The sequence below is a fragment of the Mirounga angustirostris genome, unplaced genomic scaffold (assembly GCF_029215605.1).
Source record: "Mirounga angustirostris isolate CCGP_5_RB_7025 unplaced genomic scaffold, mMirAng1.0.hap1 SCAF_17, whole genome shotgun sequence".
Lineage (NCBI taxonomy): Eukaryota > Metazoa > Chordata > Mammalia > Carnivora > Phocidae > Mirounga > Mirounga angustirostris.
In genome coordinates, this window is record NW_026991725.1 from 14,371,743 (window position 1) to 14,393,250 (window position 21,508).

At 53.9% G+C, this 21,508-nt stretch overlaps 1 protein-coding gene across 7 annotated transcripts; it reads left to right on the plus strand.

Moving 5' to 3' along the window:
* Positions 1 to 5,030: 5,030 nt before the first annotated feature.
* Positions 5,031 to 20,777, plus strand: LOC123854185 (septin-4). 7 transcript variants are annotated; one of them, XM_045889253.3, is made up of 12 exons: positions 9,383 to 9,532; positions 14,528 to 14,818; positions 15,202 to 15,295; positions 15,769 to 15,855; positions 16,359 to 16,482; positions 18,933 to 19,067; positions 19,181 to 19,298; positions 19,388 to 19,489; positions 19,679 to 19,775; positions 19,864 to 20,026; positions 20,190 to 20,289; positions 20,557 to 20,777. In XM_045889253.3, exons 1-12 carry the CDS (start codon positions 9,530 to 9,532, stop codon positions 20,614 to 20,616), a joined length of 1,374 nt encoding a protein of 457 aa, XP_045745209.1. In that variant the 5' UTR covers positions 9,383 to 9,529; the 3' UTR covers positions 20,617 to 20,777. The 7 variants fall into 7 exon arrangements, with proteins under 7 accessions (XP_064439036.1, XP_045745212.1, XP_045745209.1 ...); XM_064582964.1 differs by lacking the exon at positions 9,383 to 9,532 and adding an exon at positions 12,123 to 12,320 and having other exon boundaries at positions 19,864 to 20,084; XM_045889252.3 differs by lacking the exon at positions 9,383 to 9,532 and adding an exon at positions 12,128 to 12,320.
* Positions 20,778 to 21,508: the final 731 nt, after the last annotated feature.

Consider the following 21,508-nt stretch of genomic DNA (forward strand, 5'->3'; position numbering starts at 1 on the left):
GTCTGTGCTTTTCCCTCCTATGGATCCATTGTAGGGGTCTGGGAGGCAGGAGGACAGGTGGGAGGGTGACCTCTATGTATCTATAGAGCTAGGTCTATCAGGACCGTACGTACTGGGGGTTTGACTCAAAGGAGAAGGGGAACTTCTTATCTTGTCTATAATTCCACCGTTAAGAGTCATTCCTTTGGGAATTGGAACCTTTTTCACTTTCAAGAGCCTCCTTTCAATGGGAAGTAGTCACTTCTGGAATGGAAAACAATTTAAGCCCATGCCTTTCAGTTTAGCTGGACTTACCTTTCATGTGATTTTTTAAAAAACCAAAAAACAAGTCACTAAGACAAACTACCTGTTTCACAGTCTTCCTCAGGGCTAACCCCACACTAATTCAGGTTGATGAGTCTCCTCTTGTGTCTCTCTGGTTCTTCAGAACTCTCCTCAAGTCCCCGTAGCTAGACCTGGGAGGCATTGGCTGCTACCCAGCAGGATCTCCAGGGATGTCAGGCCTCTACCTTGTGGCCATCAGTGGGTCCTATAGCCAACTCTAGAATCCTTTTTAATTTTTTTTTAAGATTTTATTTTTAAGTAATCTCTACACCCAACATGGAGCTCAAACTCACAACCCTGAGACCAAGAGTCACATGCTCTACCAACTTAACCAGCCAGTTCTAGAATCCTTAAGAGAAGTGTCCTCAGATACCCCCTCCCACTTTGTTCCCTTGACCTCTCTGGTGGGAGGGAAGGTGGGGACCAACCCTCATTTAGTGAATCTTAGTAGCAAGGAGTTCCTGCTTTGAATGTTGTAGCCCAAAATATGCTTTAGTCTGTGAGCATGAGGGAGGCCAGGGCTCTGGATGAGGAAGTTCCTGGGGAGGAGAGAGCCCTGGGAACGCAATCCAGTCCCACCCAGCATAAGCCCTCCGAGTGATGGGCAGCAAAGAGCAGAGAAGGGCATCCCTGCCCCTCAGAGGGAGCAAAGCTCTATAAAGTTGAGGTTTAGTAGAGCATGGACTCTGGAGTTATAGTATTGGGTTTGAGCCCTGTCTATTTTCTCACGGTGACCTTGGATAAGTTATTTTATCTTTCCAATCATTAGTTTCCCTATTAATGAGAACAATGGCAACCTCTTAGGGTCCTTATAAGGACTGACCAAGCTACTACATGTACAGCACTTAGCATGGGGCCTGGCAACAGTGAGCCCTCAGTAAATGCTAGCTGTTGCTATTTGGGCCACTTGCACTAGGAAGGATGCTGGGCCAGGTTATGCCCAAGTCCACTGGACATCTTTAGTAAAATTCTCTTTTTCCCCTCCTGTTGGTACTCTTTGAATTCCATTTGCTGCCCCCCTGGGAATGCCTGACTTCTACTTCTCCATTATGACAGATGAGGAGGTAAGAATACCCCTGGGAAGTTACTTCCAGTCTTCCTGTGCTCCCCCTTATCCAAGTCTCTCTCTTAACCTCTCATGGAAATAGGAATGGAGGGAGACAGACAGAACTGCTCCCTATGGTTGGGCAAGTTGTTCACTGCACAAGGGCACCTAACAGGGCAAGTGGGGGCTGAAATCTAGCCTGCGTTCCACTTGCCACGCTGTGCACCTGTGGGGCTGTGTCTCCCCAGAGGGAGATTTGCACAAAGGCCCTATATGAGCTGGTTGCAGCCCTGGAGAGATGAGAAATCCTGCCAAGTGCTCTGTGGGAAGGCTGTCTGGGAAGCCATACATTGGATCAGTCTCCACTTGGCTCTCCTCTCTCCAGCCTAGGGCACTCCAGAAAGGGAACACTTTTCTGGGTTACACACTATTTGAGTCCTCAACTTGGAAAGGCACAAGGTAAGCTCTGCTCTCAGCAGCCCTGTGTCCTGAATTTGGCAAAGAGTGTCCTGATTTCATAGTGCATTGTTCCTCTAAGTACTTTAGTTCTTCTTGGCCCATGTTTGATAAGATAGTCTGAGCTTTTCCTGCCTCCATTCTTTCTCTCGCCCTATCTCTTCCTTACCCAAAGCCTAGCATGGCTTCTAATGGGCCCCATCCATGGGCTAGCCCAGGATGGACAGTTAATTACAGATGGAAAACAAACAAGGAAGGTGGGGAAGGACAGCCTGAGCTCAGATAAGGAAACTGCTGAAGGCGGGGGGCAGGGGGTGCCAAAAATGTGGCTGCCACCCTCTCTGCCGTGGCTTCCTATTCAGCCCCAAGCTCTGAGCTCCACTGCGGGTGGGAACAGCCACTTCTAGAGATTACCTCTAAGCAAGACTCTTAAATCCTTTTCTCCCTCTTCCCCTCTTCTCTTCCTTCCTTCCTCCCTCTATCCTTTCCTTCCACAAACAACTTTATTCAGATGCCTAGCACTCTGCTAGGCACTACTTGGCGGGGGAAGCATTGAAACCTCAGAGCACACACATTCTTTGGCCATGAGAAACTTACCATCTGGTTGGGGAGATAAGACATGGGCAGGAAACATTTAAACAACAATATGAAATAGTTTGCGCTCAAATGTCCAAATAAACACAGCAGACTGAATATGTGCTCTTGCAGGATCTTAGGGGAAGGGGAGTCATCAGGGGATATGTGTGTGGTGGGGGGGGGGGTCAAGTTACACCCTCCTATCTTAATAGCTAGCCTCTCACTCACTCCTTAGATGCACTTACATACTTTTGGGAAGGGGTTAGTGTTTTCCCTCAGTCAGGATATGATAGTTTTGACTGATCAAGTTCCTCCCTGTTCTCCCCCACCTTCACCCCCTTTCTTGGTGCATCTTGTTTTAGTTTAGGGAGTCAAAAGCCTTGGCAGCAGGACGGCTCTTTCCCAAAATAGCTCTTATGCTGTCTCGATAATTGCAGCTCTCCAGCCCTGTTCAATAGCAGGGCTGCTCCCCAGAAGCTGGGAAGAGAAGCTGGGGAGAGACTAGCTGGGCCTGCTGGTCTTCTCTGGCTCTTTGGAAGTGGGGTGGCATGGAGGAGGGCTGGGGACTCCTCACAAACGTGAGAGTGCTAGGCCTTCCCAGCCTGTCTTCCAGGCTGCATGGCCCACAGGCTATCCCACAATAGAGAATCTGTGGTGCCTGTGTCCAAGGCCTCTGGTTCTTCTGATCTGGGAATGGTTGACTGTAGAGTCTGTTCCAGATTCCTTTCCTCGCAGGAATTCTCTGGTGGCCAGCCACAGCTCCTGGCTTGAGGACGGCAGCATGTTTGTTGTTGAGCTTCACAAGCCCTTCTGGGTCCACAGCTGGGGACAGAGCCTGATTCTACCATTTCTCTCTTAAGTGTGTCTCCTCCCAAGTGGCTCCTCAAGGCCCTTTTGTCTAAGGAGCAGGGCTTACAGATGCTTCTCCTCCTTGGATTGGTACATTAGGGGCTGGAATCTCCCCAGAGAAGGTTATGCTGGACTGAGGGAAGCATTCCTAATGGTTTTGTTTTTGGTATCAGAACTAGCAGAAGCTCAACAGGAAGGTCCCCTATGGGGTCAGCTGGGGCTGTCTTCTCACACAGCCCCGGGGAATTCCTTGGAATAAAGCAGCTCTTGATGGGAAGGGCTGCAACGCCCCTGATGGATGGGGCTGCCTTGGCCCCAAGATCCTTGTCCTCAAGGCACCTAACCTAATTGCCCTTGAAAATGACTTCTCAGGCTGTCAGCAGACAAGGTGGTTTACTCCCTTCTATCTCTATCAATTATGCAAGAAACCAACTCTGGAAAGCAGGCCAGGAACCAGAGGAGGCCATCTCAGTGATACCTAAAGCAGACTGGTGTCTTTAAAGTGACATGTCATTTGGCCCCTGGGGATGGTATGGCCAGCCTCCTGTTGGCACTTGAGGCTTGGGGAAGTTTTGCTCAGGTAGACTCCTCGACAGAAAAATCCAGAGTCCTGGAGGAATGCAGGGATGCTCTGTGTTCATGGGGATGTTAACAGAATCCCAGGAGGTGGGCTGTCTGAAAGGAACCCTTGAACCATCTTTCCCACTGCTCTCATTTTCCCTTGCTTTGTACAGAGGCTTGTAGCTGAGAAGAGAGGGAATTGAAAGAATGGAGCAGAGCTGCTGAAAATGGGGCAGGGCACCTCGGGGGGCTTTTCATAGCATCCTGACCCCTGCCACCCAGCTGCTTTTCCTGTCAGATGGTGCCTTGTTCATTTCCAGCTACCATGGGCAGTGGAGTCCAGAGCTGGATGGGAGGCTGGTAACCTCTGACCCACACTTGCTATTTTGGGGGACAACCTAGGTTGACCAACTCATCAGGGTTTGCCTGGGATGTTCCTGGTTTAGCATCCTGTGTTCTGGGACCCCTTCCAGTCCTGGGCAAACTAGGACAAATGGTGACCCTAGGACAGGCCAAGGTGCAGTGTATGTCAGCAGGAGCCCCCGGAAACACAGGGCAGGGGGATGACATCCTGCCTGCACTGTGAGACCTGAGCAGGTTGTCCCTCTGCCTATGAAATGGGGGCAGGAAAATCCTATGCCTCTCCCTTGGGCTTGATGGTGGAACTGAGACGGGACTCCCTTGGTTTTTTGTTCTTCTCAGAATGATCCCACATGGGGAAGAATCTGCCACATGTTATTTTGGACTTTCTCGTGTATTTCCTGAAGCCCCTTGGTCCCCTCTTGGAACCCATCTCTGACATTGTATCTTGCTGTCAGAGTAGCTTGGTGGTGTTTGAGATGGTGGGTTTTTCAAGTAAGACGAGCAATAGCAGGCCTGGGTAGATGACGGAGCTTGGCTTCAGCAGGCAGGGAGCATCCTTGGGTGAGGAAGAAAATCTTACCACAGAAGCCACCCTGACAGCTGCTCAGCCACAGGAAGGTTATCCTGAGTGACAGAGATGGCCATGTCCCTCTCCCCTCCTCTGCTCAGCTGCCATGAGGGCAGAGGCGAGTGACAGCTGCACTGTGGGGGCTGAAGGATCGCCTGGAGGAGGGGCACAGAATGTGAGGCAGTTCCTGAGAGAAGCTCAGGCTCTGGCCCTGAAGGTGGGAGGGCAGCACTGGCCAGAGTCACTTCCTCGGCACGCCCACCGCAAGCAAAGTCATTTCGCTCCGGGAGTCTCCACGATGGCTGCGCTTGGGAATTCGGCTCAGTAAGTCTGAAACCAAGACCTGCTTTCTAGAGACTGGAGCGCTGTTTAGCTGGATGGGCTGACTCTACAGTTGGTGGCAGTGTGGGCACTCCGATGTCATTTTAGTCTCAGGCTCTTCTCTCGTCCCTCGACACCCATTACACATGCACATTCCTCATTTTTTGGAGAGAAAGCATTTGACATTATGACAGCTGACAGTTGCTGATTTGGTGTTGATAATTTTCTTGTTAGCTGAGATAATAACCACCACTCATTTTAGTGGCTACACCATTCTAAGCGTGTCACCTTAGGGAAGCTTTATAGCAACCTCATGAGGTGGACTTTTTCTCCCGATTTCATGGATGGAGAAACTGAGGCTCAGAGCTGGCTCCTCAAAACCAAGAGCACTTTAGGGAGCATCCTGCCCTAGGGATTCACACACGGTGTAGAAACCCTTCTTCCATAGCCACATCTTCCTGGAAAGTAACCTCTCAATATTTCAGCAGTACCTTCAGATGTCACAGATTATGAAGGGAAAGGCTTTAGGGAGGGTAACATTTGTGTCTTTGCATGTGAACCATGAGGCTGGGAGGTGAGCATGAGCTGGTAAGCGGCCAGAATGAAGGGCAAATTCTGGGCCAGTGAAGCCCAGAGCCTCAAGGCTTGTCCGTGCTCCAAAAATCAGAGTGGAAAACTGATCAGTGAATCCTTTCAGTCAATTCATATTGATCAGACACCTCCTGGGGGTAGAGGCCCGGTCATCCAGGAAGACATTACATCACATGTTCACTGAACTGAAATGAGGAGAGGTTAAAATAGAAGACATATTCCCTGTCCTTGAGGGGCTGTGGTTAGTTTGGGAGAGATAAGCATACAGATGTGTCACTTGAAAGGGTGTGGACATTGAAGAACAAAACAAAGTCCAGTGAAATGAGTTAGCAAAGCTTCTAGCGTAGAGGCACTTGGAGGGTGAAGTCCAGGTAGACACAAATTTTGACTCCATATGATGAAGACCTTTGGTAAATTACTGCCCAAAGATTGAAGGGTGGTAGAGTCAGTGAGTTTTTAGCCATGGAAGATATTCAAGAAGAAGCTGGGAGGTGAGGTGGGGGCCCTTGAAGGGGGTCACATTCCTGTGCAGATGTAAGTCCCTTCCATCTCTCAGCTCCTGTCCCTGCCCTACTGCAGAGAAGGTGCTGGAAAGCCCCTCTGGCTGGCCTCTAGCCCTCTGCTGGCCCCAGAACTGCCCCTCACCATAGCCATAGAGCAGGTGCCAGGAAATGCAGTGTTCCCTGGCCTTGCCACTCACATTTCTGGCCTGCCCCAGGATCCTGGGACACTGGGGAACAGCAGGAGCAGGGGAGGGGCTTGGGGTTTTGATTTCTCACCACAGACCTTTCTGGACAGACTGGCTAAGGTTTCCTTGAAAGACACAACCCAGTGCTAGCTCTTTGGCCCCACTAGGGCCCTCTGTCTATGTCATCAGTGACTCATCACCTCTGGGGGAAGGGAGGTACAATTAGTTCTTGTACCACTTAAGAGAAACTCTGCTACCCAGAGGCAAGAGTGGCCTCTGCTAGTCATACAGATCTGAAATCCTGTGGTAATCACTATTTATTCTTGGCTTTTGAACCTGGGCCTTTAGCTTGGCCCACGTGCAGCATCCTTGTTTAATTTGGTGCCCCACAACCTTCACCCGTGGGTAGGCAGGAAAGATCCAATGGAGGGGGCCAGGAGTTTTTTTACACAGACCCCATTGGCCTGACCTAAGCAGAGGGAGCCCTGGCTAGCAGGCTGAAGGTGTGCGCTGATCTGAGTTTCTCAGGAGAGTCAGGCTTTGTGCCAAACAAAGTGTCCACTCCCCAGAGCCTTGGCCTGAATACCCCCACTCCAGCAGTGCCTGGGAAATTCTACTCTCATCAAGGATATCAATTCCTGGTGGGATACTGAATTTTAAGGAAGAGTCAGCGCTCCAGGAGCCGAGGGGCACTGAGGCAAGGCTGGCCAGGCCGCGTGCTAACTGGAGGTGGGCAGGAGCACTCAGTGGTCAGTGACTCCTACCTGGGCTGCCATATCTCGGCCCTGCTTCTGCCCAGGTGTGAGGCTCCACCTGCCCCGACCCAGAGCACAAGCGCTGGAGTTGTGGGGAGTCCAGTCCTATCTTTCAATGGAGAAACAGAGGCCTAGGGAGGGGAAGAGACATTGAGGCAGTGAGATGGTCACCAAAGCTGGCATGGGGTCCTAAGCCTAGGCCAAGTTCTCTCAGAAACCCAGAGTGCGGCAGGGTCAGCACTCGAGGTTTTCGTGGGTGGAATGGCTCAAAGTCTGCCTTTAGCTTTTATTTCGCCCAGCGTGCTTCCTGTTGGGCATCTGACAGAGTGATTACAAAGGCACTGTGAGCATCAAGACCTTAGGAGTCTTGGCTTAGAGATGAGTTCCACAGTCCCAGGCCTCTTCTAGGGGCTCACTTCCCTCAAACAAGCTGGCACCAATGTGCCTCAGGACACACAGGGCAGCAGGTGCCAGAGCAGAGCTGGGATTCCAGCCGCAGCTGAGGATGAGCTAGCCGAGCTGCTTTCTGAGATGTGTCTGTGTCCACACCTGGACTACAGCCAGGCCTGGCGGGGGGGTGGGGGGTGGCAGGGGGGGTGGCGGGGAGGAGGGAACTTAAAATTGTGGAAAACAAGGCTTTGTGATGGGCCTGTCTTCCTTGACATAGGCTTTCTCCCCTTGGCCCAGCACCCCCAGCCCAGGCCGTGCAGAATGCCAGTGGAAGCACCCAAGAGGTAGTCTTATGAGTGCAAACATGAGTGCTCGTGGCCTACAGCTAGTTCCCGACAGTGGGGCTTTGTGTAGCTGGAGTCTGATGTTCGGGTCTGACGGCAGCAGCTGCTTATACTTCTGCAGCCTTCCAGTAGCCATTGGTTTTTCTCTAAAGAAACTCTTTCATGTCTTTGTTTTGCTGAGTACAGCTTCAGATCTCTTGATCTAGCCCAGGCCTTTTCCAGGAACCTTTCTATACCTTCAGAGGTTCCCTCTTATCCGAGCCAAGCTGCTGGTCCCTATCCTAATTTAATCCCTTCATTTTCTGGTGTGGGAAATGAGGTCCAGAGAGGTAAAGTGAGTTGCCCAAGGTCACCCAGCTAGGAAGTTTTCTCCTCAACTCACTAGCTTATGAATGCCCCTGATTTCTTTAAGCAATGGCACCCCCCCTTCCATCCTTCAGTCCACCAGTGCCAAATATCCAATAACATCTCCAGTAGCCACGCCATGTTTTCTGAGCTGGTTCTCATCTGCATTCCTAGGCCCTTCTGCTAAGTTCTAAATTGATCCGAACCATGACCACTGGTCACAGATCAGACTGAAATAGGGTAGGCAGGCTCGGGCCCTTCTACCAAGAGAGGGAGCCATGTTGTGCAGGGGCCTCAGTTTTGTCTAAATTATATTCAGGCCAGTCAGCCTGCCCTGGGAGAAGGCTCTTGGGAGTCAGGGAGAGGCATGCTTCTGGAAACTTCCACAGAAGCCTGACCAGCTCAGACCTGTATTAGCTCAGGAAATCCCTATCAACTCCCCACCTTCTAAGCATCTACTTCTCCTTTGCTGCTCTGACTCTTCTGAGCCTCTAATGCCTCTAAAGCTGCTGGGGCATCTGTCCCCACAGCATTGCACCTGCTTGCCCAGCAGAGAACTGGCTCAGGCCTGGGCTGGGCCTCTCCCCAGGCCCTCCCACTTTCCTCAGCCCCAGACAAGGCTTTAACTGCCCCATAAAGGCCACCAGGCCTCTTCCCTTCCACCTTTCCAGCAGATGATCCCTGGATAATTTATGCAGCAAATCCTCTTTAATCTTTAATCTAGGGTCCTGCAGGAAGGGAACCTCTTGTCTCCTCTTCATAGCTTGGGTAAAGGTAGAGAACGTCCGACATTCTACCTTAGGAGGTGTGGACTGGGTAGAGACAATCTGTTACCTTGGACATAAGCCGGGTTCATTTCCTGCAAACCTTTGGTAACTAATGGTTTCTCTTCCAGCTCGTGGGCCCAACCCCCTCTCCTTCCAAAAACATCTCCTGGGGATGCCAGGTGGACCCTTCCTTTTTCTCTGGAGATTTGCTCAAGCCCCCACCGTCATGTGCTGCCTGAACAGGCCACTCTTAGGAGCTGAGTAAGGAAGAGCCAGGTGACCAGTGCAGCGCTGTCCTGAGCGCCTCTGGCACCCTGCGCTTCCCGGGGTCTCGGTCTGCAAGGCCCACCCACCACTCACCACCCACCGCGGGCCGCCCTCACCCCTGCAGGAGCCCGCGATCTCGGAGGGCAGGCCCCGCCTCAGGGCCGGCTCGCCCCGCCCCCGCCGCTAGGCCCCGCCCCCGGCCGGTCCGCACTCAGGGCGGCGGGCGGGGGCCGGCTGTCCGGCGAGGTCGGCTCGCAGCTCCGGCCGCGGGTCGCTCGGGCGCTGTCCAGGCGGAGCTGGCCCGGCCCGGGCTGCAGCCATGGTAAGGCGCGCGGGCGCGGGGCAGGGCCGGGGCGCGCAGGGCCCGCTGCTCCCGGCGGCTCCGCGGGGACCCGCGGCGCAGCAGCCCCGGCTGTGCGGGGCGGGAGGCGCTGTCTCCGGCTGCGGGCACAGGCGGGCACTGCTGGTGGACGTCTCTGTGTCGCCGCTTCCAAGTTTCTCCCTCTGATCCGAGCAGCGACGGAGCGGGCCGCGAGCCCCGGGATGCTGCCGGTGTTTTTGGACCGAGGGGTGGGTCGGTGCTGAGCGGAGCGGGGGGAGGGCGCCAGCAGAGACGCGCATGTTGGGCTGGGGAGGGCGCGTCAGCGACAGGCGGAGGTGAGGGTCCCCCGCCCTTGCCTGGGTCAGCTGTTACCCGGCTGACCCCTCCTCACCCACCTACCCTGGGTTCAGGGGCCAGTACCAACTTCCTTTGGAAAACACACAGAGGAGGCCTACAAACACCGTCTGCCTCCCCAGGAGGGCTGGTGAGACGCTTGGGCCCTCCTTCCTGCCGCCTGGCACAGAGCAGCTCCCAGGCTCTTCCCACTGCGCGCTCTGCCCAGGGACCCCTGAGAGAGGGAAGCCCAGCCCACCATCCTACCCGTGGGATCAGCTCTGTCCCTCTGCCTCTGAGACAGGAACCATGGGGAAGCTTCCTCCTGCTGCATCCTACACTCCCCCACTCCCAAACCAGGTCCCTCTGCAGCAGTGGGGGGTGGGGGAGCTCATTCCTGCCACCTGTCTGGAGGAGAAATAGTCACCCCCGCCAGCCTCCTGGGGCCCCCAGGTGGGAAGTTTTGATGTCTGACTGTTAGGGTGCCAGCTCCCCTGCCATCCCTGCCAGAGCCTGCAACAGACACAGTATGCGGGGGGTCAGGGCCTCCAGGCCCCATGCGAGCCTCTCCTCCCAGTTTGGAAGCCCCCCAGCCTTTGCCCTCGGCACTGGGAGGTGCAGGCCGTTACAGAAGGAGGAGATCTGTGACCAGCCCGTGGGGCAGGATGCTGGCTGTGGACAGCCACCAGAAGGGAACTTCCTGGGCCCACTGGAATCAGAAGCTTCCAAGTCTGGAAAGGCCAACATTTTGGGCTTTTGTCTTTCAAGCTGTGTCCAGGCTGAGGCCCAAGCCTTGGCTAGGAAGTCTCGGTGACCTTGTGACCTTCCCCAGAGGGGGGTTCCTGGGAGAGGCCAAGTGGTGCTTGTCTTTATCCCTGCCCTGCTTCTCCCCACATGGGTAGGGACACAGTGATTGTTCCAGTGATGGAAGCCTGGGGGAGCACTGACTGTCCCCAGTGCCAAGCCCAGCAGGGACCAAGAGGGGTTTTTTCTGCCACACACTAAGTCCAGTTCAGCTGAGGTCTCCGTGCTTTCAGCTTGGCTGAAGCCACCCTGTTCCTCTCTAATTAAAGACACCCCACCACCACCAGAGTCCTCAGCTGTAGGCCCTCGAGGACCAGTTCTTCGGCTGACTGGTTCATGTCAAGCCAGACTCCTCTGGAAGGGGTCTCTCTCTGAAAGGAGATCAGTGTCCCAGCTACTTCGGAGGTCAGTGGATACAGTGGGGAGAGCTCCCCAGCCTAGGAGACCAAAGGGGTTTTAGTTTTCGAGGGAAAAGAAGGACCGGCCAACATTACTAATAATCCTGTGATTTGAAATGTACCTTTTCTCCTCAGGTTCAAAACAACTTGAGGTATCTCTCCCCAGCCTTCCTGGGAGGCAAGACAGGGCCATTCACAATTGGACATTAAGGCCCCGAAATTAAGATAATATTCAAAATCACAGAGGGTGTTTTTGGCCAACCCAGAAACACTGGTCTTCTGACGCCACGTGCACACTCCCAGCCAGGCCCCTCAGTCTGTCTCCCACCTAATTCACCGAACTCCTGGCTCTGAAGCCTCTGGGATACCAGCCTCCCTTTGGCCCAGACTCATGCCCCTCAGAGACCCAGTGCTAGCAGCATCCCCACTGACTCTCTTGAAGCAGTGGGGTGATGGAAGTGATATAGGTCCCCACGAGTCACAGGTCAGGTAGCCTAGGGTGTGGCTGGGACTCTGCAAGGAAATCCAGGGGCAGATTTCTGAAGACAGTGGGGTTCCCTGCTGGGAAAACAAAAAGGGACACTCGGGAAGAAAAGCAGGGCTCTTCCCGTAAGAACATATTTCCAAGGGATTCTAAGACCTCCCACCCTACTTTAGCATTGCTTAGAGTTAAGGTGAAAGAGATTGGAGTCCTTTGGGAGTGGAGTCTCCTGGGTGGCTGTCCCCATGTACTGATGGGCCAGGTCACCTTGGGGACAGCTCACGACCCTCTGGCAGGCCTCGGGGTCCTTGGGGGTTAATAGGAGAGGCCAGGTTGATCAAGAGCCTGTGCTGCAGACAGACTTGGGAGGCTGGTGCTGTGCCCACCGGGGTAGGCAGCGGGCAGGCGTCATGGGACAGCCAATCAGAGGAGGAGGGGACTGCAGAGAAACAGAGTGATCCTGCTGCAGCTGAGCTGTCCTTGGAGGGTGGGAGCCAAGGGAAAGGGAGGAGGAGGGGGTGGGGAATGACATTCCACAGGCTTTTTTGGCCCCTGACAAAGACAGGGGGGGTCAAAGAGAAAGGGAAAGGAGCAAGCCAGGAAGCTGGATTACAAGAGCATCGAGACCAGGCTGTTTCAGTGTGCGAGGAACTTTGCCTGGGAGATAAAATTAGACCTAGAGCTTGCCGACAGGGTGTCCGAAGCGTGGGACATGGACCGTTCACTGGGATGGCAAGGCAGTTCTGTCCCTGAGGACAGGACTGAAGCTGGGGTAAGGTGCTATTCTGGGAGATGGGGGGGACCTGACCTGTCTCCCCCGCTGCCTTGACGGGGATTGGGGCTCAAAGTCAAAAAATGATTTGGTCACTGTGAGTGCTGGGGGTGGGGGAGGAGAGATAGGAGGTGAAGACCCTAGTGTCCTGACTCCTTGTCTAGAGCCCCTGTAGGCCCCTCCCTGATGAGCAGCCAAGACTGGCAGGGAACCCAGGAATGCTGGGTTCCTGGTGACTATTGGAAGACTGGGGATGGTAGGGGTCCCATCAGTGTCTTCCTTTCTCCCTTAACTGCTACCCCTCTGCTCAGTGCCCTTGGGGAAACCAAGTGGAGCACAGTTTTCTCTCTTTCACCGGGACCAAGGGCTGGGTCACTGTGGGGTTATGCAGAGAGGCAGGATTTCCTGGAATTCCCCAGCCTCTAGCTGCCAGAAAACAAGACCTGCTACACCCCTCCTCCCACCCCCAGCCCCATCCCTTCTCTGTTGCCATATAATGAATTCTCCAAGCCGGGACACTTTGAGAGTGAAAAGGGGCACACTTAATCACTATGCTAGGACAACAAACAAGGATGGACAGTTACTCCACTGGAACCCCACAAATACTATCAGTGAGAAAAGCCTGTTAGGCTTGCTTCAGGACAGCCTCTTTTGGTCACTAAGCCCCTACATGCTGGTTCCAGTTCCAGGCTAAAGGGCCTCTCTCCTTCCCTCTGTCCAGGTGGGCCCTGGAGACTGTGGCTACAAGCAGGTGTGGGGACGTGAGAGGAGACAGCCTAGGGGTAGTTCTTAGGGGACTTTTCCCTGCAGCCTTCTGCTGTCTCAGTCCCTACCCTCTGGCATAAACCTGGCAATGTGCCTGTCTGCCTCCCTCAGTTCTTCCCTCTGTTAACTGGGGACCTGCAGAAGACTGTGGCCATCTTGTCTCCCCTCACCCGGGCCGGGACTCCACAGTGGTCTGGGATAGCCCCCACTGGCTTGGCCCATCCCCAGGGAGTGAGTCAGCCGCTGAAGCCAGCCGTTGTCCATTGTCTGGAGGTGGCATGTGGGTATTGTGAGGCAGAGCTGAGCCCAGCACTGCCAGGCACCCCACAAAGGGGGCTGGCTCCCAAAGGAGAGAGGAAGTTTTTGGGTCTAGAGTGGATGTGCACACTCCCAGCCAGACTCCACTCCCAAAGGACTCCAATCTCTTTCACCTTAACTCTAAGTTAAGTGTGCAGGAGTGGGGGGGAGCGGCCTCTCTTCCAAGTTGGAGATGGGGGGGAACAGGTCTCTACAGAGGAGCTGGCCATTCTTTGCCTACCACCCCTGTGGTTCAGGGCTCAGGCCAGATCCCCTCCTGCACTGCTGGCGGAAGCTTACCCCAGGCAGAGGGGGTGAGACAACCGATGGGCGCTTCCTCCCATTTGTCCCTCCCAGTTAGGGGCTGTCAGCAGCCTAGAGTCCTCCCATCTTCCCTCACTGGGTCCCTCCCGGCTCCCTTCCACCCCGCGCTCAGCATCCACTGGCAGGTTTAATCCTCTGTCCGGGGCCTCGACACAGGTTCCGGTGTGGCACGGTGTCTGGGTAAGGGGGGGTCACATCAGCTGTGCTGAGCTCTTTGCAGTGAGCACCTCCAGCAGAGTCTGCCCCTCCGTCCTAGAGCTCACTGACCTGCAATGACGGCAGGCACAGAGCCCCCTGCTGGCCCCTGATTTACCTGGGCCGGCAGCTCCCTGCACCGTGTCCTACTTCCCTCCTGCCCTGCCCCATTCTGACTGCCCACACTCTCCTGGAATCCGGAACCACGTCCTCCTCTCAGCTCTCACGCCTCTATTGCTCCCCCTTATTCAGTCTGGCTTGCTGGCCGTTAGGGCAGTCCCTGGCCCCTGGCTTGGCCGGACCCCCAGCAAGGGCAGGGCGGTGAGCACCCCGTTGAGAGGGAGCATCAGGACTGGAGCTCCTCAGATCCCAACAGCAGTTGTGAGGACTTCGGGGGCTGCCTGGGGCTGCTCCAGGATCTTGGGGTCCCTCCTGGAGTCTCAGCTGGGGGGGGCACAGGAGCAGATGAGGGAGGGGGCTTCCTCTGCTTGGCTGCTAATGCAGTTTCTTTCCCTTCTAACCACAAGCACTTTCCTCTCTCCCCCTCTCACCTTCTCTGGTCTTCCTCTTTCATTCTCCCCTTCGTGCCACCTACCTGCCCACCCCACCCCACCTCCAACCCCCAGATCAAGCGCTTCCTGGAGGACACGGATGATGCAGAACTGAACAAGTTCATGAAGGATTTCCCAGGAAGCGAGAACTGCCACCAACCAGAGGCCAAGACCTGGGGGTCCGGGCCCCAAGTCCTGGAGCCAAGGCCCCAGGCACCGGACCTCTACCAGGATGACCTGGAGTTCAGACCCCCCTCCCGGCCGCAGGCCTCTGACAGTCAGCAGTACTGCTCCTCAGCCCCTCTCAGCCCCTCAGCCCGGCCCCGCAGCCCCTGGGGCAAGCTTGACCCCTATGACTCCTCTGAGGTAGAGCCTCCAGCCCTGCCTTGGTTTTTCAGAGGGCTGGTGCAGGAAGACCCAGGGAGGGAGCAGAGAGGTCCCAAGTGTATGTGCGTGTATGTGCGCGTGTGTGTGCATAGGTGTGCACACACGCATGCGTGCATGATGAGCTGGGGCCTCTCTGTCCTGTGTCAGCCCCGGCTCCGTGGCGTTGACGCTCATGTGCATTGGAAACTGACTATTAGCAGGCCAGGAGCCTAGCTGGTGGCCCCAGAGGGGGCCTCGAAGGAGTCTGACAATGCTCCTCTAGGGCTGGGGCAGAGACCTAGGAGGGAGGGAGAAGGCTGGTGTTGGGTCCTGGGGCCCCTCCTGCCTCCCGCTCTGATGCACTCTGCCTTCCTGTCCATTAGGACGACAAGGAGTATGTGGGCTTTGCAACCCTCCCCAATCAAGTTCACCGGAAGTCCGTGAAGAAGGGCTTTGACTTTACCCTCATGGTGGCAGGTAGAGCAGGGGAAGGGCTGGGCTGGGTAGGGGTGTTGCAGAAAGGGATGGTATATATGTGGGGAGGGGGTGTGGGTAAGGAAGGAAAAAGCAGCCAGTGGCTGTGCCTTTTGGCAAAATAACCAGGAGCTGTGGGTGGCCAAAAGTGTGTATGTGGGGGGCGAGGGGGTGTTGAAGTGGTACAAAGAACACTTGATCAACAGTTTTCTAATATTTGCCTTTTTCTGTGTGACCTTGGGCAACCTCTTACCCTTGCTGGGCCTCATTCAAATAAGAAGGCTGGACAAGCTGTTCTCGCTGATTCCTTCAAGCTCTAATGTGCTATGACCTTCTCAATGTCCCTTCCCAATATGTCTCTTCCCAATTAGATAAGAAAGCAGCTCCCTCTACACCTTGTTCTAGTGGGGTTGCCTCTTGGCCATAGCTCTTCTACATATCTTCTGATCATATCTTCTGTCCTCTCTCCCCATCAGGAGAGTCTGGCTTGGGGAAATCCACTCTTGTCAATAGCCTCTTCCTCACTGATCTGTACCGGGACCGGAAACTCCTCAGTGCTGAAGGTAAGGAAAGGAGAGGGGTGTGAAGACAGGCATGCAGACTTGACTTGGGAAATCAAACCCATGCCTGAGCCTGGGGCCTGGGGCCTTCCCCAGCAGGCAGGAAACCATGGCTTCCTAGAGGGATTGACAGCATCTCTCCATAGGCCTATCTAGCCTGGCAGTCCACCAGCCAGCTCCCTAAAGATTTGGGTGCCGAAGCAGGGCAGGGACCAGAATCCTGCTCTCTGAGTGAGTCTCTGACCCCCAAAGGATTCCAGGAATCCAAGAAAAGAGCCGAGAGCAGAGAAGAGGCTGGGGCCAGAGCCAACAGCCACCGGCATTTCCTGTGTTGGGAAATGTGCTCCTTGCTGGTTCCCAGAGAACAGGCCCCCAGGCAGCTTGGGGTGGGAAGGGGGGCAGTGTGGATGAGGCAGTCTGGGCAGCAGAGCTGGTTGGGGTGGGCGGTTTGTCCTGACTGGGCAGGTCCTTGCCCTTGCCCTGGCCTCAGTTTCCCCCTTCTCCAGAGCGGATCATGCAAACGGTGGAGATCACTAAACACGCAGTGGACATAGAAGAGAAGGGTGTGAGGCTGCGGCTCACCATTGTGGACACACCGGGTTTTGGGGATGCAGTCAACAACACAGAGTGGTATGTCTGACCAAGCACAGCCCCAGCTGCCCGCTTCCCATTACACACACACACGCACACGCACACGCACACACACACACACGGGCGCACCCACAGGCACAGACATAACCAAAATCCTCGGGAGGAAAGTTTGTGGCCTCGAGCACACCACCGCCCCTTACTGGGCAGCTGTCTCTTCCTGTGAAATGAGAGGGAGAGGGTTGGAATAGATGCTCTTTAACGTCTTTTCTGACTCCGACCTATACTTCTATAATGGGGGCGAAGACGCAAGATAAGAAAGTATCAGAAAAGCAAACCCATGTGAAAACATGTAGCACAGGGCCTGACATCTAGTAGTTGCTCAATAAACATCCCCCTCCCTCCTTCCTTTTCTTTCACCAGCCACATTTTAGGGGCCACAAACCACTTTTATTAAAGGGATGAGAGTTCCTTGAGGAAGGGGTGAGGAGGAGAAAGAAGAGGCAAAGGGCAGACAAATGGGTTGAACTTTGTTTAAACTCCACGCACCCTCTAGGCTAGAAGAAAAGGTGGCTTTGCCACACACGCCATCATCCTTGGCTTTCTTCTTTCAGGAACTGGAAGGGATGCTTAGATAATGGCCAGACCCAAGTGAGTAGATGAGAAGCAGAATGAATGATGAAGACAGGAGAGGAGGTGGTGCCCTTGATGAAATCAGGCAAGGGGTGCTAAGACCACTAGACTGAGTTCAGACCTTGATTCAGCATTTAGTAACTGTGTGGGCTTGAGCAAATGACTGCATTCCCGTTTCTTTAGCTGAAACATACCTGCCCTTACCATCTTGCCCAGTTGATCTGAAAATCACCCTGAATGATGCATGTGAATGTGCATTAAAAACTAAAGAGCTGTTTACTAATTACACTCATGGATTTTAAGATCATAATTGCAGCACCAGTGCTAAACAGAAGTGCGGGGCCCCTTGTTGAAAATGATGATGAATTTCAAGATGGCCACAGCAGAGAAGCAAACCAAGGGTGGGCCCTTCTGAGATTAGGGCCCTGTGTCGACTGCACAGGTGGCCCTTCCAGAAAGCTGACCCTGGGTAATTGCCCCACAGACTCATCAGACCCTTACAGACCTTTCTGTGCTCTGGGTCCCCATGACATGCTTTATCATTACTGTATGTGATGTTTTGGCTTAGCACACAGATTCATCTTCAACTACAGAGTCTTAGCCTTGAGGGGAGGGCCATTTCTTCTTATAGTCTTGCCCTGGCACTGTGCTGGCACATGGTACGTCGTCTCCTGATGGAAATATTCCTGATGGATCGAGGTGGCCTCCGTGTCATCACCGCTAGGTATATGTCTCAGCACCTGGGGCTTGTCATGAAACTCTACCCCAACCAGCACCTTGTTCCTACTGTAGCAAGTATCATCCCCTCCTTCAATCAGTCTACGTGCCTCCTCTTCCCTTCCCTAATAATAATAATTTCATTTGCTTGGCCTTTCACAGGCCATGCACCTGCACATACGCTTATTTAGTCAACCAGCAGGAATTTATTGAGCATATACTAGGTGTCCAGCCAGTGCTGGGCATTTTAAGGGATACAGAACACGTGTGAATCGTCCTGGTCACTGAGAGGCTTGTGGTCCTAGTGGGGGTGGGGGTGGGTGGGGGGTAGGGGACAGCAGTTCGCTCACATGTGTGTCAATCAACTCAAGTTAGTAAATAGGTCAAGCAGTGTAGCAGCAAGCACGCTGAGGAGTCAGAAGGTCAAGGGCTTGTGTGGGTAGAGAATTTGCTAGCCAAAATGATCTGGATTGTCTCTTAGCTGCTGCAGATTTAGTTCCTTCCTGTATGAAATGAAAGTGATGGTGCTTATATGTCCACCTATCAGGGCACCTGTCAGTGAGGATGAAGCTAAATAACAGAAGAGCAAAAGACTTGAAAATTGGAGTTCTTGAATGTGTGTGTGTGTATATATATATATATATATAAAGGATTTCACTGTGTGGTGGAGAGAAGGGGAGAGCATTGTGTACACTGGAAGGAGTCTTCACGGAAGAGAGAGTTCTTAGCTATGGCCTTGAAGTATGGGGTGGGTTTAGAGAGGTGGAGGCGAGGGTAGAAGCACATGAACAAAGGTTTGGAGGCTGGACTATGAACCTGACTGTGAACGTGACCGAGGGCTTCCAGGTGGCGTTAACCTGCAGGCATCTTATTCTTACTGGTTTGTTTGGTCACCTTGGTCTTTTCCTCTCCTCAAACTAGTATTTATTGAACTTCGCCTGTGTGCTTCGTCCGGTTTTCTAGTGGGACAGGCGAGATACACCCCTGTTGCCCCCAGGTACCTCCCTGAAGATGTGGGCAGGCAGCCAGGGAATAACAGAGCCTTGAGGACACTGCCCAGGGCGTGGGCTATTCTGTGGTCCCAAGCTCCCGAGGCAGCCCCCACCCCCACAGTTTCTCTGCTTGTCTGTCCCCTGCCCCAGCTGGAAGCCTGTGGCAGAATACATCGACCAGCAGTTTGAGCAGTATTTCCGAGACGAGAGTGGCCTGAACCGCAAGAACATCCAAGACAACAGGGTGCACTGCTGCCTGTACTTCATCTCACCCTTCGGCCACGGGTACGGTCCGAGCCTGAGGCTCCTGAGCCCGCCAGGTGCTGCTAAGGGAGCCGGCCGAGAGCGCCAGGGGCAGGGCTGCTGCTAGCCCGGGGTCACACATTCCTGTTCCCCAGGCTCCGGCCACTGGATGTTGAATTCATGAAGGCCCTGCATCAGCGGGTCAACATCGTGCCTATCTTGGCCAAGGCGGACACGCTGACACCTCCTGAAGTGGAGCGCAAGAAACGCAAAGTGAGGGAAGCTGGTGGGGGGAGGGGAGCAGGTGGGCTTCTGGAAAGGATGGGGTCGCCAGAACCGTGGGCCCCTCATGTGTTTGCCAGATCCGAGAGGAGATTGAGCGCTTTGGAATCAAGGTCTATCAGTTCCCAGACTGCGACTCTGATGAGGATGAGGACTTCAAATTACAGGACCAAGCCCTAAAGGTGGGGCCACTCCAGGGCATCCCTTTTCCATCTTGTTTCTTCGGGGCAGAAGAGGGAAGTAGAATTCTTTTTAAGGGGTGGGAAAGGACCCTGTTTTCCTAGAGTGAAGCAGAGAAAATAAAGATATAGGTGGAAAAGAACAGGTGAGAATGGGGGGTATTGACAGGCCCCCCCCCCAACTTCTTCCAGGAAAGCATCCCATTTGCTGTAATTGGCAGCAACACTGTGGTAGAGGCCAGAGGGCGGCGAGTTCGGGGCCGGCTCTACCCCTGGGGCATCGTGGAAGGTAAAGCACTGAGCTTGTGACCAGGGCATCTCCTTGCCCTCAGCGGCTCTCCCCATGCTCCTGGCTGACCCCTAGCCTTGCTATGCAGTGGAAAACCCAGGACACTGCGACTTTGTGAAGCTGAGGACAATGCTGGTGCGTACTCACATGCAGGACCTGAAGGATGTGACGCGGGAGACACATTATGAGAACTACCGGGCACAGTGCATCCAGAGCATGACCCGCCTGGTGGTGAAAGAAAGGAATCGCAAGTATGGCCACAAGCCAGGACAGAGCTGGCAGCGGGGGGGATCCCAAGCGCAGCCTTGGGTGAGAGCAAGCCCTTCCTTTGTTCTTCTACAGGCCCTGGGCTCAGTCCAAGCAGGTGCTGGGGTCCCCCTAGCCTTACCAAGCCCCTTTTCCCCTTCCCCTCAGCAAACTGACTCGAGAGAGTGGTACCGACTTCCCCATCCCTGCTGTCCCACCAGGGACAGATCCAGAAACAGAGAGGCTGATCCGAGAGAAAGATGAGGAGGTGAGAGCAGTATGGGGTGGTAGGGATTGACAGCATGGAGGGTCCCTGCTTAATTATAAACCTCAGTATTTCTTGGTTTGGGAGTAGGAAGATCCCTGGCCCCGGTACCTATCTGGGTCCTGGACTGGTGGATTGATTGTTCTACCGAGGGTCTCCATCACACCTCTGGGCTACCATGGCCCTGGCTAAGGGATCAGAGCTTGGGGGCACTTCCTTAGCACTGTAGGACTCTAAAAGGCCCCATTTTGCTGTGTGTGCCTGTTCCAGCTGCGGCGGATGCAGGAGATGTTGCACAAAATCCAAAGACAGATGAAGGAGACGCATTAGCTGCCTTTCAATCCTGGATATTTAAATCTCCTCTTCGTCCTGCCCATGCCGGCCCCTCCCAGCACCAGCTCTGCTCAGGCCCCTGCAGCTACTGCCACTTCGCCTTACATCCCTGCTGCCTCCCCAGAGACTCAGAGGAAATAAAGTTTAACCAATCTATAGCTGCCTTCTGGTGTCGCTGTCTGTATCTTTACCACCTCCTGGAGACCAAGAAGATCCTAGGACCCACTTTTGAAAGGGTGCTGAAGGAGGGTGCTGGTTTCTGGCTTTTAGTAGGAAAGAGGGAGTAGGGGAAACTTTCCTCTCCTATGACAGTGTTCGGTCTCTGCCTAGAATCCAACCTGGCCTCTCCTTCGTACTGACCACATCTATCCTGCCTCTATTATCTGGGGCCTGTTGTACTGACCACATCTATCCTGCCTCTCTGATCTGGGGCCTGATCCTCTCCATCTTTTCCACATACAGTATTTTCAGTTCTATGGAAGCTTTGGATCTGGTATCTGCTCTTGGGAAAACATGGTATTACCTGCATGCAGCCTCCTGACTTCCTATTTCCCCTGATTTGGGGAAAGGGATATATACAGAATTAAGCTCTGCCCTCTAGGAAGCCTGTAACAGAGCACTGAACAAATACTGAAACACTTGTGATCATCAAACAGTATAGTAAGTGCTGGGAATGAGTAAAGTACAATCGTCCTGGAAGAGTTCAATATTCATGTAACAAATATTAAGCATCTGCTAAGTTGCAGACACTGTTCTAGACCCTGGAGTTAAAGCAGTGAACACGGGCAAGGTTCCTGTTTTGCCGGAATTTACCAGCTGTAGTAAAAGTTCCAAAGTTCTGTAAACAGAGACACGTGAAGACAATTTGGCGCCGGGGCCTGGTATGTAA

Excerpts from the sequence above, each read along its gene's own strand:
- LOC123854185 (XM_045889252.3), top strand. The coding sequence starts at position 12,261 with ATGGACCGTTCACTGGGATGGCAAGGCAGTTCTGTCCCTGAGGACAGG. Across the intron at positions 16,483-18,932 it reads GCAGTCAACAACACAGAGTG|CTGGAAGCCTGTGGCAGAAT; the intron begins GTATGTCTGACC and ends CCCCTGCCCCAG. Across the intron at positions 19,299-19,387 it reads TGGAGCGCAAGAAACGCAAA|ATCCGAGAGGAGATTGAGCG; the intron begins GTGAGGGAAGCT and ends TGTGTTTGCCAG.